This window comes from Ursus maritimus, unplaced genomic scaffold, assembly GCF_017311325.1.
Source record: "Ursus maritimus isolate PB19 unplaced genomic scaffold, ASM1731132v1 scaffold_18, whole genome shotgun sequence".
Classification (NCBI taxonomy): domain Eukaryota; kingdom Metazoa; phylum Chordata; class Mammalia; order Carnivora; family Ursidae; genus Ursus; species Ursus maritimus.
In genome coordinates, this window is record NW_024424230.1 from 18,156,968 (window position 1) to 18,176,656 (window position 19,689).

The 19,689-nt window shown below is 35.4% G+C and overlaps 1 protein-coding gene across 1 annotated transcript in view; it reads right to left on the reverse strand.

Annotated features, from left to right (window-relative positions):
• Nucleotides 1–19,689, reverse strand: part of WDR7 (WD repeat domain 7) — a 337,551-nt gene that overhangs the window by 306,155 nt on the left and 11,707 nt on the right. Inside the window, exons 2-5 of the mRNA XM_040632480.1 lie at nucleotides 16,485–16,561; nucleotides 7,871–8,042; nucleotides 3,483–3,589; nucleotides 1,667–1,745 (exon numbers count right to left, since the gene is read on the reverse strand). Of these exons, the coding sequence (XP_040488414.1) occupies nucleotides 1,667–1,745; nucleotides 3,483–3,589; nucleotides 7,871–8,029 (345 nt within the window). The 5' untranslated portion in view covers nucleotides 8,030–8,042; nucleotides 16,485–16,561. The remainder of the gene's footprint in view (nucleotides 1–1,666; nucleotides 1,746–3,482; nucleotides 3,590–7,870; nucleotides 8,043–16,484; nucleotides 16,562–19,689) is intronic.

A 19,689-nucleotide genomic window follows, 5' to 3' on the forward strand; every position in this document is an offset into this window, starting at 1 on the left:
CAAATAATCTTCTGACCACTAAATTTAGCTCCTTAGACACTTTCATACTAGCAAAGAAAGTATCCTGAATGGAGAAACAATTTTTCCAAATATCAAAAAGGGATCTCCCATGTAATAATTTAGTAAGTTGGCATCTCCTTGTGATTTCAGTAAGTGCCAGTGTGACCAAGGTTTATCATTTCTGTTTATACAAACAACTCACTCTTGGACCTGAGAGTGAAGATCACACAGGAAACAACTGTCCCACACTAGTGAACTTGTCAAACAGCATCTTCTACTTAGAGATGTTTGCCAAGTTAAATGCAGGACCTAATACAGGATCTGAGAAAGAACAGGCACTAAAAGTAAATTGAATAAACAAAGAGAATTTTTCCTAAAATGTAGAACAAAAGTTTTTAAATCATGGAATTATACAACAGTCAAAATGTTTATATCCAATGAGTTCGAGACATTAAATAATCTATAAAGTCACTAACCATATATCATTCATTATCCATTTTCTCTCTATAAACCTTGATGATTCATCATATGATAAAAAATAAGTAACATATGCCCTTAAATAAAAAGCTTACACTCTAACAACACCAAAGAAGCAATTTTTAAAAGGCCTTTGTGAGGATAAGAAACAGTAAAAAAAAAAAAAAAAAAAAAAAAAAAGACTTTATTACACAAACCATCACCTCACCTTGAAACATTTTCCACTGCTTTTCTAATTTGTGTTGGCACAAGATTTCTTTTCCAACAAGTGACTGTATTTGTTTGCGGGAGGCAGTATGATGTAACCGAAAGAATAGAAAGATAAACCTGATTTGGGATGCTGGCGCCAGGAATGACTCACTGTGAGACTGGGACAAGTCATTTAATCACTCTGGGTCTCAGCTTCTTTATATGTAAAATAGCATACTCCTATCTCATTTGTAAGGATGTGGGGAGAACTAAATGAAACACCGTAAAAGAAATGACTATACAATATGTGCTCAGTAAATGTTAGTTCTCTTCTCTTCCCTCTCCTGCCCCATTGAGAACATAAATCATATTTTCAATAGATTTGTGATTTTCCCAATATTCAACAGAGTAAATGATGCATAAATTGAAGCACAAAAAAATTTGACAATTATGAAAGAGTAAGAACGAATACCAGGAATAGAAACCAGAAACTATAAATTCCTATGTCAATTCTTGTATAAGGCAGACATATGAAATAGTCATTTCTTCAACAGTTAGAAAGTCAAAAGAAATGTACCCAAGGACCAACTGCACAAGTAATAAGCAGGATATGATCTGTAAAGTGGGTCAATCTGTGTTAAGCGTGAATGGAATCATAAAGGCTTTAGCATGAGAGAATTCATTATTCAGGATCTAGAGGACTGACCCAACTAATAAAGGGGCTCTCACTTGGGTAATCAGGATGGCCAGAAAGAACAGAAGTGGCAGTGGTAACTGGCTAACCCTCCACCTTTCCCCATTAGTCACCTCTACTTAATATGCCCTCATTGTACCATCCAATGAGGAATACTTTCACTACCCCAACTGTAGTCTTCTTGTCCTGTTACTCATCTCCACCCATTATTCATATAAAACTTTAGGCTCAATGTTTAAAAAACATTTAACTGTATACCTGCAATAAGTTGTGCTGACTTGGACCATTATGGATATAGATACTAACCTGTATGCCTGTATGTGTGCAGGCTAATTTTGTAAACTCAATACATCTGCCATCATTCACGTCCCAGAGACACATTTCTCTATAAAACAAAAATAATAGCTAATTTTAAATCTGATTTGTAAAAGCACCGTCAATCTTTGTCACAGTACTTTAATCTTTCATTAAAACTGATATATTTCAAGGAAAAGGAGTATATAATCATTATGCTGTTTGGAAAAATTCTGGTCCTCACTCACTATCCCAACCTCCCCACCCCCACCTAGAACCACATTCTTTCTGGGCACATGGTAGGACTGCATTTCCTGGCTCCCTTTTGGTTGTTAAAGTCTTGTGAGTAGTTCTGGCCACAACTGATGCAAGGGCCCCAAGAACTTTCTTTCTCCTCTGCCTCCATTCTAAACAGCAACTGCTTCTGTCAGTGGTTGCTCCCTTCACCCTCAACCTCAAAGTAAGGATGACAGTGAAGCAGAGCCCCAAATGATATACCAGGGTCAAGTGACAAAAACAAGAAATAAACTTCTAATTTAAACCACCAGGATTTTTCCATTAGTTATCAGCATAGCTAGAAAATTTAGCACAACACAAAGCCAACTTAATTAAGTCAACTTAATTCCAAACCTTTGCAAATTAAATGTAATATTCCAATTTTGATTCAGTGTTTATTGCATACATTTTATCACGTGCATAACAAAAAAGGCTTCTACCTCAAACTGAAGATATGACATTCAAAGTTAGAAATATCAATCTGTCTTTGTCTTTTAAAGAAATAAACTTTATTTAACAGAAGACATTAATAAAATGCAGTGATGCTAATATTCTCAAGGGTTTCTTCAAAATGCCTTTTCTTATATCTCACATGGTATGAAACAATTTTTCAAAGATGTTCAATCTTATTTAGAATATGCATGCTAATATGAATTATCCTCTAATTGACCAAAAGGGATTATATTTTTACCTGATACTGTCTCTTCTTGTTACAGTTACAAAAGGTTCTTTTCAAGTTCATAAATTATGGGGGGCTGATGGGAGGGAAGAACTTCTTAAATAATGCTCTTCCAGGTCCCCACCTCCCTTCAATAACATATTACATATATAATTTTCTAAGCACCAGAAAAGTTTAGAAACTCCTCACTCTGAACCCTATGACTATTACCTAATGATTTCTCTCTCTCTAAAAACAAGTTATATTCTAGGACTCAGGAATATATAATTATGTTAGTGTATACATGAATACAACTATATGAACTTTGCATGGCTTCATCTTCCAAATTTATGCTAGCCTAGCCATCATTCAGTTGTTTGCCTAACTCCATAAAAATACCATGGAGATTAGTAATCAAGCTTTAACTTATAAGGTATTCTGAATTTCTCAAGAGCAAGGCAAAAATATAATCATAAATTATGATAAAAGTATTACAAAAATCATTAATAAAGATAAAATTCACATTTATAAAACCATATTCCAAATATCTTTAAGTTCAGACAATCGAAGCATTCATTTAAAAAATACTTCAAAAGAAAAAAAATTCCCTACTCACTAATACACTGGTACTTTTTGCAAAAAAAAGCTAAGAGGAGGGGCGCCTGGGTGGCACAGCGGTTGAGCTTCTGCCTTCGGCTCAGGGCATGATCCCGCCATTCTGGGATCGAGCCCCACATCGGGCTCCTCCGCTATGAGCCTGCTTCTTCCTCTCCCACTCCCCATGCTTGTGTTCCCTCTCTCACTGGCTGTCTCTATCTCTGTCAAATAAATAAATAAATTCTTAAAAAAAAAAAAAAAACCTAAGAGGAAAAAAGTGAATAAGAAAATACTTGCCCACTTTCAGATGCACTCACAATATACTGTTTGTCACTAGAAGCACAAGCTTTAGACAAACAGGTGATTGAGGCTGTGTGACCAAACAACAGTGCTCGAGGATTAACCTAGAAATACATAAATATGTTGATGTAAGTACCAAATTTTTAAAAATTAATTTTTAGGAATCCTGTTAAATATTCAATATAAATATACAGATACGGATTTGAGAAGAATTGCTCAGAACACCAAAACCTGAGAGTAACACCACAGTGAACCCCCCCTATTTAATGCTCATAATCACCCCACCAGGTAGTTCTGAAGTCAAAATTGGAACACCAACAGATAACATTGTTTGCCCAACACATACAGAGAGTGACAGAGCTAGAGGTCAAACGAGGGCAGTCTTAAGCATTAAGCTAGGGTGTACTGAAGAATTAGTTTAAGAATGTGAGTTAGTAATAAAATAATTTAACCCTACTCATTTTTTAAATAATATGCTCATTGACCTGAAAACATATTTAGAGTCTCTAGATTAACAAATTCAAAACTCAAAAACATAGAAGACGGGCACCCTCCCAAATGCTGATAGCAACATTAACTATCAGAAACGAAGAATGATCTTCACAGACTGACAATTTAGTGACACAGTGCCTTACAGAAAGAATGGCTTAATACCCACTATTCTAAAATAGTCTGGCAATCAGCCCCCAAATTTATCTACTTTGTACCAACTGGCATGTTATTACTTCAGGTTACTTCAGGGCCTTAGGTTATTTCAGGATATATTTTTCAATTAAATATTTAATACGTACAAGTACATTTATAATATATGTATAAGATATAAAGAATACATTTACTAGCCACATACTCAATACCCAGTTAAAAGAACAGAATATAACAAAGTTCCTTTGTACCCATCCTGATGTCCATTTTGCAAACAATTTATCCTAATTTATTAGTAAAGCTAAATTATTCAAAATTAAATATTCCACAGGAAGAGTACTAATATTGTTCTACAGTACTGGTATGTAACAACTTAAGAGATTTTCCAAATAAAATTCATTCTAGTCATCTTTTGTATAATTACAATTTAGAGAAAATTTCAATCTTTTTTTGCTTAGTTATATAATATGCACTTTTCCCCCCAAAGGCTAAATTTCTATTTTAATTATCTAAGAATCAACCATTGTTTATAGTTAGAATGGGCCTAGAAAGTTTTCCCATACAACCAAAATTTTCTCATACATCCAATCCCACCTTCATATAAAGATTCAGTAGTCTTCCACTAAAAATTATGCTCTTGGGTCAATTATTTAATTTCTCCCAAGAAAAAGCTTTACCAATAGTTTCGTTTTAAATGTACATGGGTTTGATGGAAAATATCACTTTAAGCCATACCAAGTAACTAGAACTAGACTTTACTCCCACCATAATCTAGAAAAATAAAAATTTTTGAATGAAGTATAAACATCACACGATCATCTTAATAGAGGCAATAAAACTTTTGACAAAATTCAATATCCTTTCATAATTAAAACTCTTAACAAAACGAATATAGAAGGATTGTACCTCAACTTTATAAAAGCTATAAATGACAGCTCACAGCTAACATCATACTCAACAGTGAAAAGCTAAAAGTCTTTCCTCTAAGATCAGGACCAAGACAAGAATATTCACGCTTGCTACCGTTCTTCAACATAGTACCAAAAGTCTTAGCCAGAGCAACTAGGCAAGAAAAATAAAAGGCACCCAAATCAGAAAGAAAGAAGTAAAATTTTCTCTGTTTGCAGATGACATGATCCTATATATCTTAAAGACTCCACAAAAGACTGCTAGAACTAATTAACAAATTGGGTAAAGTTGCAGGATACAAAATAAACATAAAAAAATCAGTTGCATTTCTATACACTAACAACAAAATAGCTAAAAGAGAAATTAAGAAAGTAATCACATTTACAACAGAATCAAAAAGAATAAAATATGCTTGACCCTTGAAAAAGTAGAATTCTAGAAAAATCTAGAAAAAGACTACTGGAACCAAAAATGAATATATAGCACAGTCACAGTACACAAGTCAAAATACCAAAAAGCAATGGTTTTTCTAAATATTGACAGTGAACATTTGTAAAATAAAACTAGAATATATGGCTCTGCCGCCATTATCAGATAAAAGCAACAAAAAAAATCGTATAAATGAAACTATATTTTTGACTATATCTTCATTAAGTACAAAGTTAGCTAAAAATAGAAGTTTAATATTTTCATAAATCAACATGTTTCTTTAATGAACACAAATGTATTCGATTCATTAAATAGAAGTTTTCTAGAGTTAAAGAAAGAAAGAAAAAGATGGCTTTAAGAAATTGCTCTGAATGACCACATATATCAAAGACAATAACCAAGCCAACTTTTATTTAGCTTTCTTTTCCCTTGGATAAAATAGTCCAATTCCCTTAATAGCTTTCAAAAGATCTATTTCTCTCCTAGCCCCATTCCCACTCCCCCAACACTTCTCACTCCCCCAGTCACTTTTATCCCTCTTACTTGAACTTAAATAAATGTAACATTCTAGTAAAATCTATGCAACAAAATTAGTGAAAGAATTGTTTCTAAGCTCTCATAAGTGAGTCTTATTGCTTGTAATCATTCCAGTAAAATGTGATGTGGTATTTTTTCTCTTCACAACTACACTAATGATTCGTATTTAGTTCACTATCAATCCTGAAGGCATTACATTTTATGACACTTCCCAGTTATTTTTCAACATGTATACCTAGCCTTTACATGTCATTCAAGAGTGTATTTTTCCAGTTTTAGCTGTTCCATGACTAGGTGTATACCTAAGAGCAACAAACACATATGTCCACACAAAAACTCATAAACAACTATGCACAGCAGCGTTATTCCGTATGGCCAAAGTGCAAACAACCCAAATGCCCATTAACTGATAAATTAAATTTAGTATACTCATACAATGGAACATTATTTGGCCATTTTAAAAAAATGAAGTATTGATACATGCTACAATACAGATGAACTCTGAAAATATTATAATAAGTGAAAAAAGGAAGTCACAAAAAAACCACATATCATTCCATGCATATGAAATGCCCAGAACAGCCAAACCTACAGAGGAATTATATTTGGGATATGGGATATTTATCAAACCAAATTAACATCCTTACATATACTGCACATTAGAAAAAAGAGATAGAAAACAGATTAGTGGTTGCCTTGGGAGGAAATGGAGGTACTGGGAATGACAGCTAAAGAGTACAGGGTATGTTTCTGAGGTAATGAAAATGTTATAAAATTGACTGTGGTAATGTACACTTTATTTTTTAAATTCAATTTATTTAAACTAAAAACAAAAAACAAAAACATTTCACCCATTTCTCCCACCCTCACCCCCACCTCTGAAAACCACCAATCTGCTCACTATGAGCTTCATTTTAAATATATATATATATATTTAGATTCTACATATAAGAGAGGTCATACAGTATTTGCCTTTCTCTATCCGACTTATTTCACTTAGCATGATGCCCTTTGAGGTCCATCCATGTCCCAAATGGCAGGATTTCATTCTTTTTTATGGCTGAATAATATTCCATTGTATGTATGTATGCATGTATGTATATAAATACACACACACATATATATATACCACAATTTCTTTAAATGAGTAAATTGTTATGGTATGTGAATTACCTCAATAAGGCTGTAACAAAAACAAGAAAAATTACTTAAAAAATCAACTTGCTTACCCTATATTTCATGCCAGCTACCACCCCATTTTCTCTGTTACCCTTTAGAGAAAAATCCCTGGGGAAAATTGCCCGAAAGGGAGATTAAAAATATGGGGGAGGGGGAGGAGAATAAATCCTGAGGTGTTATATTAGAATTGGAGGTATTAGTGTGAACTGTGTGTGTTGTCTGTGTGTGTGCATTCCCAACTTCTATTTCCCTAGTCTGTCCGCTATGAAGGCTTAGGAGCACAACACATTGAGCACTCCACAGAGGAAAGAATGGCCATAAATACAATCAAATTTATGCCTTGTAAAAAGTTTTGCTCTCTCGAAGACATTCACTTTAGAAGGTATAAATGTTCAAAATTATTTTTTAATACCTTTTTGGAAACTTGCTTCGGTATGGATAAACATCTTTTGAAAAATCTTAAATGTAACATACTAAGCCACTTAGGGTAGATATAATAATTGCAAGTAGCCAAAAACCAGAAGAAGTCAATTCTGATAAATAATACAAATTATCAACCTGCATAATAGCAATTTGAGTCAAAACATATTTCACAGAAAATATGAAGCCAACTATTATTCTGGGACTACTGTTTTCTATTAAGAAGTTCCTTGTGTCTAAAAAACACAATCGGCATTTCAAATACTCACTTCTAATTCTACTGAAAGATCCCAGAGACATATTTGTCCATCATGGCATCCAGTTACAATTGTGGTCCCATCGTCTGTTAAAAGTACTGCTGAGATGCAATGTGTTGGTGCTTTGCGACCCCAAAGAACAATGGGTAGGACAAGGCTGTTTCCCGCCATTGTGTTTTCAAACCTGGAAATGTTGTAAGAATAATGTCAAATATTACAGTATTTCCTTCTAAAACATACATTTGTATTATGAATCCAAGTTGAACTTCCTGAGTGCCAAAAATTCTCCCAAATATTATATATATGACACACATATATGAAAATATATAAAATCTCATTTTATATATATAAAATCTAATTAAAATCTTAGATAATTCTCACAATAAATCATATAGCAAGTACTATAGTCATGCCTCTTTCACAGATAAAGACATTGAGTCAGAAAGAATCACAAGGTGAAAAGCAAAGTAACGGAGCCCAAATCAAAACCCAGGAGGCCTGATTTCAGAACCTAAGATGTTATTAACCAATGACAAGTAAGGTCTATAAATTTGTTAGGTCTCCAAAACAGTAACAGATGCCAATGTCCAAGAACAACTCAGTATTGTTTCATAGTGTGCTAAACATTAAAAAGAGTATGTTCAGTGGGAAACTCATTCAACTGTATTTACTATAAATCTATTATGTCTCAAGATCATAAATGTCTTTTATTGTAAATTCTGCAACTTGAGGGAAAAAGATTCCTCTTTAAGTGTATATGGGAGTACAGGAGAGCACAAATACAAGGAATTATTCCTTCGTATGACAAAAATCAAGATCTAGTTGGTGAAACAACCAGATTTAAGTGTTATAAACTGTGTGGCTAAAAACTAAATACTAGTTCAGAGAATTTAAAGAGAAATGAAGACTGGAATAATCAAAGAGGGCTCCACAGAAGACAGAAGACTGCCAGACCTTATGAGACTAGGGGGTCACCTATAGGCTTGATAAATGGTCAATCAGAAATGGTCATCACAGTGATTTTTTCTGCCCCAAATTTTTAAATAACAACAAATGATATATGTATAACTATAGACTCTTTAGAATGCTAAGACTGTTCCATAAAATTTTCAGAAACACTTAAAGGAATAACCATTTTGTATGAAGAAAACTAGTTTGATAGCCATGGTCTTATTGCTAGCTTCTTCCAGCAAGACTCTTCTTTAAACCACTACCTAGAGGTGCCTGGGTGGCTCAGTCGTTAAGCGTCTGCCTTCAGCTCAGGGCGTGATCCCAGCGTTCTGGGATCGAGCCCCGCATCGGGCTCCTCCACTGGGAGCCTGCTTCTTCCTCTCCCACTCCCCCTGCTTCTGTTTCCTCTCTTGCTGGCTGTCTCTCTCTCTGTCAAATAAATAAATAAAATCTTAAAAAAAAAAAAAAACCACTACCTACACTTTTTAAAAAATAAAATAAAAATAAAAAATAAAACTAAAATCACTTTTAAAGAATAGTCACTGGATGGGTTGCCTGGGTTGCTCAGAGAATTAAGCCTCCCACTCTTGATTTCAGCTCAGGTCATGATCTCAGGCTCCTGGGATCAAGCCCTGCATTGGGGTCCACCGTGGAGCCTGCTTAAGAGTCTCTTTCTCCCTCTCCCTCTGCCCCTTCCCTCCCTCATGCACTTACACACACACTCTCTCTCTCTCAAAAAAAAAAAAAAAAAAAAAGTCACTGGAAAGAAAATGAGGCAAGTAAAAAAATCTAAAAATCAGTATTACTTAAATCTTTTTTTATTAGAATATGTGATTTTCATCAGTTTATGTCCCCCAAAACTTCACCTTTTTGCTACTAGTAAAACCTATGTATTTAAGGAAAAAATTCCAAGTTCACTTTCTATTAATAAAACCTTATACATATGTTCACCATTTCATAGGCTACCACAACACAATTATCTCAATTTCTTTTTTGCATATTTCTATTTGATATTAGAAAATGAGACAAAGCACTGAACTAATTTTAATAAATCTGGTACAGCATGTTCCTGGCTGAAAAACATACCCAACAATGACTTTCTCAAAAAGGGAATCTGGAAGGAGTTCATTTTTCCATGGTGACAACATTCGGTATTAAATTATATCACCCAAAGAGTTCTCCCAATTAAATAAGCTCACAGCACTGAAGACAATATGGTGAAATCTCGAAAGAACACCATTTCTCTAGATATTTGAGGACTCATATTCAATGCATGCTGTTTTGCTTAAAGAAAATGCAAATATAGAGATTCAGGACTGAGGAAAATGTGTGCTATGGGGAGATGGGCCTGCTCTGATGCAACAGGAATGAACATTCTGATATTCAAGTAACAAGGCAACTCAAGGAAACCTAGAAAAATAATGCATTTCATAGCCCTTAAAACAAGTGAAAATAATCATCCATAACATGACAAAGGTATATGATACATCAGAAAACACATCAATCTCTAACTCAACTTTTCCAGAAGCTAAAATAATTACAAGGATTTAGAAAAAAACAAATCCCCCACATCCTCCCAAAAATCAAGAACTAACAGTCAACCAGAATCTTAGAGGAATTCTCATTAAGGGCAATGAATGATTTTCATAAAGAACTGTATTAGTAATATTCCATTGTATATATGGACCTCATCTTCTTTATCCATTCGTCAGCCATCAGAAAGGATGATTACCCAACATTTGCATCAACATGGATGGAACTGGAACAGATTGTGCTAAGTGAAATAAGGCAAGCAGAGAAAGACAATTATCATATGGTTTCACTTATTTGTGGAACATAAGGAATAGCAGGGAGGACATTAGGAGAAGGAAGGGAAAAATGAAGGGGGGGGAAACAGAGGGGGAGATGAACTACGAGACTATGGACTCCGGAAAACAAACAGGGTTTTAGAGGGGAGGAGGGGTAGGGGTCAGCCCGGTGATGGGTATCAAGGAGGGCACATATTGCATGGAGCACTGGGTGTTTATACACAAACAATGAATCATGGAACACTACATGAAAAACTAATGATGTACTGTATGGTGACTAACATAACATTAAAAAAAAAAAAAAAAGAACTATATTCATTTCCTAGGGTTGCCATGACCACAAACTCAATAGCTTAAACAACAGAATGTATTGTCTCACAGTTCTTGAGGCTAAAAATCTGAAATCAAATGTAGGTAGGGTTGGCTGTGAAGTGAAGGATCTACTCCAGGCCCCTCTCCTTGCTTGTAGAAGGCCATCTTCATGCTCACATGGCATTCTTCCTGTGTGCACATCTGTCTCTGCACATCTGTCTCCAAATTTCCCCTTTTTAATAAGGACATCAGTCATACTGGATTAGGACCCACCCTGATGACCTCATTTTAACTTGATTACTTCCATAAAAACCCTACCTATGTCCAAATGAGGTCACATTCTGAGGTACTGGAAGTTAGAATTTCAACGTATGAATTTTAGGGGAACACAGCTCAGCCGATAACAGGGATATATCCTTTTAAAAGAACATAACCTGGGGGGTCTGGGTGGCTCAGTCGGCTAAGCATCTGCCTTTGGCTCAGGTCATGATCCCGGGATCCAGGAATCAGGTCATAATCCTAGGACCCTGGGATGGAGCCCCACATCGGGCTCCCTGCTCAGCAGGGAGTTTGTTTCTCCCTGTCCCTCTGCCTGCCCCCAGTTTGAGTGCGCACGCTCTCACTCGCTCTCTCTCAAATAATAAAATCTTTCAAAAAAATAAAAGAACATAACCTAAAATTAATTAATTATCCAAAAACCAATTCTCCCTCAGGAAATAAAGGTAAAGAACTTCACTATATCTCTTCCAGAAGATACTACATCAGCTAGTTAACTGCTTATCTGAAGAATAAGTAAGAAGTTCTGTCTAACAAAGGTGAGCAGTTACCATCTTATGTCTTATGTTGGGGGCGGGGGTGGTGGGACCAGATTCCAAAATTCACTGCTATATTTCAAAGGAAATTAGACAGTAAAAACTAACCTCTCCTGATCTGTGTATGTATGTATGTATATGTGTGTGTGTGTGTGTGTGTGTGTATATATATATATACACACACATACACCCTTGTCATAGGTCCTTAAGTTATGCCCAATGCTATTTCTTGGCTGGTATATTAAAAGATCTAAATAGAAAGGACCTGTAATTTTTATTGTGCTTTGTTTTTTCAGATTTTATTTATTTGAAAGAGAGAGCGAGTGAGAGAGTGCAAGCATGGGGAGCAGCAGTGGGAGAAGCAGGCTCCCCGCCGAGCAGGGAGCCCAACACGGGGCTCAATTCCAGGACCCTGAGATCATGACCCATGTGAAGGCAGACACTTAATTGACTGAGCCACCCAGGCACCCCTAGAAAGTACCTGTTAAATGAAATATTTAAAAGGTAAATAATCATAAAGACTACCTGAAATGAAACATGAAACTGTAGTGGGAATCATAATCAGCAGCTGCTATTGAGGTCTTGCTATTGGGATTAGGGTGGTTCCAATCAAATACAGAATAAACAGAAACAACTTCTAAATAAATAATAATTAACTAAAAGGGCTTGGTGACCAACCGGAAGATGGTATTGAAAAAACTAGGTAAATACAATTTCAGATCATGGCTGGAGCAGTGATGGGGGGTGGAGGGGGAACAAGTCTTATTTATAGGACTCATGTGGAGAAGTGGATTTGTGCTCCTGGGTCATAGAACACACTACATATTAAAACCTCCTACATACAAGGGTATTAAATCAAAGTTGGGGGGAGACTATGGAGAAATGGGTTTGGAGGAATGTTCAAAAGTTAGAGGCAGAGAAGATCGTTAAGTATATTTTGACACTGGCTCTACTATCTCTTGTCAGACATGGAGACATCCTTACTGATGCTGGGTTAGTTAAAAAAATAATAAGAGGGCTGAGACTTTGCAACACTTCCCTAACCCTACACAAGGCTTTTTGTTATGTAGGAATAATAAACTTCTACTAGTTTAAGGCCACAATTTTTAAGTTTTGTTACACATAAATATATGATCTTCCTCATTGCACACTCAGATATACTAACACCCCCAAGTATGTAAGAATAACATCCATGGCAGACATGATGTGGTAAGAAGAATGACAAACAATTGCATAAAGAAAAAATGTTAAGACTCTTACAAAGTAACGGGTGGCTTTGTTGGAGGTGAGAAGAGGACAAGGAAACAAATACAACCATCACCCTGTAGCCAAACCCCTTCACACACCAGCAGAAGATAATTAAAATTCATCATTAGCTGACCAACATGTGAAAGACGAACTTAGATGGTTTAGATAGGTCACTGTATGATGTATGTATATTTCAGTTCTTATACAAAGTCCAATATATAAAAGCCAGTCCTGCTGAATTTATAAGAGGATTGAAGAAATTTCCACACCACACATCAATACTTTCTTTCAGCACTGAAGTGTGCTAGTTCTTACTTTCAAGATTCCTTTAGATAGTCTAGGTCCCCTTAACTTCCATACAAATTGAAAAATCAGCTTGTAAATGTCTGCAGAAAGGCCTGATGAGATTATGACTAGAGCTGCATCAGATTCATGTATCAATTTGGGGAGCATTGACTCCTCTAGTTTCAATGAAATATTACTAATGCAAAAGTGTATTCTAAAAGCAATCTTACTTGCGGCACCTGGGTGGCTCAGTAGGTTAAGAATTTGCCTTTGGCTCAGGTCATGATCCCAGGGTCCTGGGACAGAGCCCCGAGTTGGGCTCCTTGCTCAGTGGGGAGTGTGCTTCCCCCCTCTCCCTCTACCCCTCACCCCGACTCGTGCTCTCTTGCTCTCTCTCTTGCTCAAATAAATAAATAAAATCATTTTTAAAATAAATAAATAAAGGTAATCTTACTTCTTAAAGGGATATAATGTCAAAGTAGCACATGTAGCTAGCTTCTTAATGAGATTTCACCACTCTTATTTCTCAATATAAATGAATGTAACCTGGTCCAACATGGTTAACCAAACGAGAATATCAAACAGAAATCAAATAATTTTGTGGCTTTCTCCTGAAAGGTTCTGAATTCTTCCTAACACTTGTTTGAGAGAGTAACACTTTTCTTCTAGAAAACGGAAAGTTTAATAGAGAAACTGATGGTTACTAGATGGAGGTGGATGGGAAGATGGGTGAAATAGGTGATGGGAATCAAGGAGTGTACTTGTGATGAGACCAGGTAGAGTATGGAAGTGTTGAATACTGTACACCTGAAACTAATATTACACTGTATGTTAACTAACTGGAATTTAAATAAAAACTTTAAAAAAATAAAATGAATTACATGGAAGAAAGAACAAAAAAAAGTTTTTCTCCTCAAAAATACTAACATATCTACTCACCAGTGACAAGGAAGAAATACTGTGAGTTGTGTGTACTATACACACATATATAAATAAAATTAATGCCATATATGTTAAATTGAACATGTACCTAATGTATGAACACTTTTAATTTTGAAAAGCTTTTTTAGGGTATAGTAACATGTTCTCCATTGAAACAAATTATTCTTGGAACATAGATAATATTAATCTTTCTTAAGACTTACAATTCCCTTTAACATACACAATAAACACATTTTATTCATGACAATTTGAGAGACTATAAGATTCTAACTTGAATTTCTGAATCAAAGAAAAGACATAATACTTTTAGTACTTATTTTAACCTAGATACAGTTCAATAAGTATTAATTCCTTAAAACCTAGAAATCTGGTTATGGTGTAATAATTAACAGGAATTTCTTGGAACATCTACTGAAGAAACTATCATTATAAAGAAACGATCTTGGGGCAACTGGGTGGCTCAGTTGGTTGAGCATCAACTCTTGGTTTCAGCTCAGGTCATGATCTCGTGGATCATGTGATCCAGCCCCGCATCAGGCTCCCCATTCAGCGGGAAGTCTCCTTGAAGATTCTCTGCCCCTCTCCTTGCTCTCTCGTGCATATGTATACACGCTCTCTCAAATAAATAAATAAATCTTTAGAAAAAATAAAATAAAGAAACGTGATCTATAAGATGCTTTCTATAATTCAGTTACTGGTATTTATTTAATAACCTGGGCTATTTTAGAGACTAATTCATTTACCTTAAACTAAGACAGACAGCCTTTCCTTCCATGGTACTTGTCGGTAATGGATGTCTTGTGAATTACCTAAAATTTCACATAATCCTTAATCACTATGCCATAGACCTTTGGGATTTCAACAAATTTTTTTTCCTCTCATGCTTTTTGGTGTAATAAAGTCTTCTACATTTATTTGACCCTATACACCATGTGAATATATAGCTTAGATGAAAGGAGAAGAAAGAAAGAAATCAAACAAAGGAATGGGATGAGGAATCTTTAGTTCATTATATGAACATTATATGTGTGAACATTCTTAGTACAAGGAAATATATACAGGAAAAAAATGATAATCTCAGTCCATCAAAATTATAAATGCTTCAAAACATTTTTTTCTAATGTCTTAAAAATCGAATAAAAGTGAAATTTTAGAAAAACCACAAAAAGCACTAATGAAATAATGTGAAATAAAGGATACCATGGCTTATGATATTAGGATATCACAGTCAAATACCTCTAAGAAGAATTAACCAAGACAACCACTTGGTAACCAATTCTAAGCGACTAAAACAAAAAATGGGCAAATTAGCCAGGTCCTAACCATATAATTAAGTAGGACACAGGAATCTAAGTTTGAATTTCTTCAAACTGAGTAACACATAAGCCAAGACATTCTAAATTGGCAGTGCACGGGAGTTAAGAGAAATACAAATACAGAGTATGCAGTTCTCCAACCATCATCATTCAACTGCTCTATTAATTAGCTAATAATCCATTCTTGTTTACATTATCACCTAGTTTATGAAGGAAATTAAATATATTCCAAAAAAGCTTTAGATTACATGGCAATGAAACAAGTCCTGGAACGGGAATGAGATTTTAAAAATTCATATTTTCATGGAAAAGGCCCAAAGCAAAAGTGATTGAACAAATTGTTAATCTGACATAACATTAATTTTAATAGAAACTCTGAAGAAAATTATCTTACTAACTCTCCAAAATATTGTGTACAATATATTCATATTTTGCCACTAATATATCAAGGAAAAATGCTAGCTTTCAAATTATAAATAGATTTCAAACTATAAATAGATGCTTCTAGAATCAGAAGAATACTAGGAACCTTCAACTTTCATTCATGTTTGTATCAAAATCTGGCTTAAAATTAAATTGAGAGACTGGCTGTTAAATAAAAATTTTTAACTGATCAAGCTTCACAGTCAAATATCAGGAGTTGTAGATGCTACTTCTCATTTTGCCACTAATCATGCAGGCTTTGATCATATCATTTCTAAAGCTTAGTTTTCTCCTCAAGAGTTATTTATAAAACTAATTTTGAATCCTTTTGAAGTCAAAAAAAATCAAATCATGAAGAGCAGGGATCTTAATGTTTACTTCTAAGTCATCTCTTTTGGTTGTTTTAATTTCATGTATTTCTCTATTTCACTGAATCTCCTCTATTTCTCAGTTCTGTATAGAAATAAAACTGTACTTCAGTCAACAACAACAATAAAAATAATCATAATTGAAAGAACACTGAACTTACAATCAGAACTGTATTCAAATCCTGGCTCTTCTGTAGAATCTTGAAAAAGTTACCCCTTTAGGTCTCAGCCTCCCCATCTGCAAAAGATGGACAATAATACCCTCTTTTAAAAAAGCTGTCCTAATGATCGAGAGAACACGTAATGATCGAGACATACATGTGATGCAACTAGTGAAATACCTACCACATGGTAGATGCTCAGTAAACATTAATTTTTTAAAAACACAGATTTTGCTACTTCTTCACATTTTGCTTCCACATCCACTCGTTTCTTCCAGCACTACCGTTTCATGTTTAATAAAGTTAGATTTTTAATAAGGTTATGATTTTTCAATGACTTTCTGCTATAACAGAAGAGAACTAATGTATATGCTTCTATTACCTGCAAATATGACAATTCAGTTCTGCATGACTTTATTAGAAGTAATGCTACAAACTCCTACGTGATACTAAAGCAGGTTTCAAATTAAATTCTGTCTCATAATAACAATAATTAGTATACATTTTAGAGCAGCATTTCCCAAGTTTTCATTTTGTGCCAGTAGCACGGCATTACAGTAGTAGATAAAATGGGCACAATTCAACTATCTAATGGGGCTTACACACATGCAAGCAAATAATTACCACAGAGTGTGATACAGGAGAAATCTCAAGACCTATGGAGACACAGAAGATAGATATCCTAACCTACACTTGAATGGATCCAGGAAGGACTCTTGGAAGAAATAATGGTGAGAATGCGCAGGAATTAACCCAGGAAGCTCAAGGAATCACATGTTCTAAATCCCATAGGTAAGAGAGTTCAATTCTTTCTCGACAGTGAAAATAGTAGAGTTGGCATTCAGAGCACAAAGGCCAAATGACGAGACAAGAAACAACAGGTCGATATGCACCAATCATAAAGGACTTGATAAGCTATCTGAAGGAATTTAGAGTATAACCTGACAACAATAGGAAACAGGTCAAGTGTTTTAACCCTGAATTTGCTTTTCAGAAAGATCATTCTAGCTGCAATACAATGGCTAGCGATAAAACTGGGTTTGCAGACCAGTGGGGCTACCGCAGTACTGCTGGTAAGAAATGATGGTACTGAAATTTACCACAATCTCTCATTACTTATTTCTGCGCTTTTTGTTTAATGAACAAATGACAACTACTCTGCCCTGCTACTCTTCATGCTCGTGTTCCCTAAGATCAAGAACCACATCTGTGTATTCACATAATGCTTAGCATAGTATCTGCCATATAGGCGGTCTTTAATAAATATATGATAGTAGTCGTGAGAACAGCAATAATAAGATGAATATGAGAGTTCTTTTAGAGATACAATAGATAGGAGTTGGTGTTCAGCACATCAACTTGATAAAGATACAACATGAATTTTGATATAGGTTTTACACAAAGGTACTATGAGGACAAGAGAAAAGAAAAAGCATTTTGAAATATTAAAAGTCCTCTACATAAAGGATAGGCACTATTAGTATGATTCAGATGCCCAGTGAAGTCATCAATAAATTCAGATTCTAACACATGAGACAAATTACTCTACATTTACCCAGAATTTACTAACTATAGGTTTTGAGAAGGGTGAAGATATTATAAGGTTTCACATTAGTCTTGAGCAGGATCAGACTAAAGAGACTTAGTGGTCCCATAAGTAGATCTCTAAATAGAGAAGCGACATGCTAAAACTCGGCGACATAGTGTAAAGTTCAGATTACCATGGAGAAAACAATACAGACAGGGAAACAAATATGATGCTACTACAACGAGCCTGGGTGCACAGAGATAAGAAGCTTAGCTAAAATTATGAGTTTTGAAAGAAAAAGTAAATACAAGACAATAAAGAAAAACAATAAATCATGGGGTTTGATGCAATGTGTAAGGCCAAAGGCAAGACAAACACATGTGACTATTACTTTCTAAGCAGAGTGAGATGGAAAGAGGGAGGAAGCAAGCATGGGGTGAGGATGAGAAGTGATAACATAAATAAGGCAAAAGGGGAACAGATGCATCGTTTGGTCTCAGAGAAATTATAACTCAGAAAACATTTTCATTAAATGGCAGCAGACAATTCAACAGAAAGTGTTCCCCAAGAGTGGCAAAAACGCCAACCCCCTTTGCTTGCATCCGAAAACCAAGTCACTGCAAGTTGATGAAATGTGAGTCTACCTCCCATGGCTTTGCTTGTTTTTGACATTTCAGCTATTGCGAAAGACAGCCTTTTATAATTGACAAAAAAATAAAAAAATAAACTGGCTTCCTAATTTAAAAATGAAAAGAATATACCCCATTTGCCATCTAACAGTTTTTATTTTGGTGGATATTTAGGTCCATTGGCAATTCTCTAAAAATCATATGGCAAACTGATCTCAGAGCTCAGAGGCATATACATACCTCCTGATTCTTAATGCAATAAAAATACTCTGCACTATTTTTTTTTTCTTTTTAAGTAGGTTCTATATTCAACATGAGACTTGAACTCAACCCTGAGATCAAGAGTTGCATGCTCTATCTACTGAGACAGCCAGGCTCCCCTACTCTTCACTATTCTATAGTATCTTCATTTACTGCAAACTTCCATATACCAGAAAACATCATTCTCCAGTCAACCTGGTTAATCAATATGTTTTACTAAATCACGTTACTCAAAGGTAAATAGAACTCTAGTATTCATGCATAAAATGATAATGATGTCTGGGCTCAGCAGCACATGGGGGAGGGAAGGAGGAAACAGGGCGTAAGAGATATCTAAAGGGATGAAGGTGAAACAGGATCATTAAGTGTGAGGGATGGTCTTCATCCATACCCTCCTTCAGGAATTAAGGACTTACAACCCAGCTGCTGAGAGCCCTGGGTTGTCTGCCCCCACCAAGGACTGCCCTAGCCAAAGGGAAATGCTTTGCCCAAACTCTTCTCCCCTTCCCATAGGACAATCCATATCCAGTGACTGATCAGCTCAAGGATATAAAAACCAAGCCCCCTCATATCAATTCAAGATAGCCCTAAAGGGTCATTCTATCTTCAGAATTCCCCTCACCCTCCAGGGTCAACTGAGATTCCATTGAGATTTATCACAACTCCACTTCTCCCTTTGACAGAACCCACTTCCTGTCCTTCCCCACCCCCCTGCCCAAACCCCCAACCCCATGTTTTGGTGGGGGTTTTTGGTGGGTTTTGGTTTTTTTTGCTGTTGTTTTGTTTT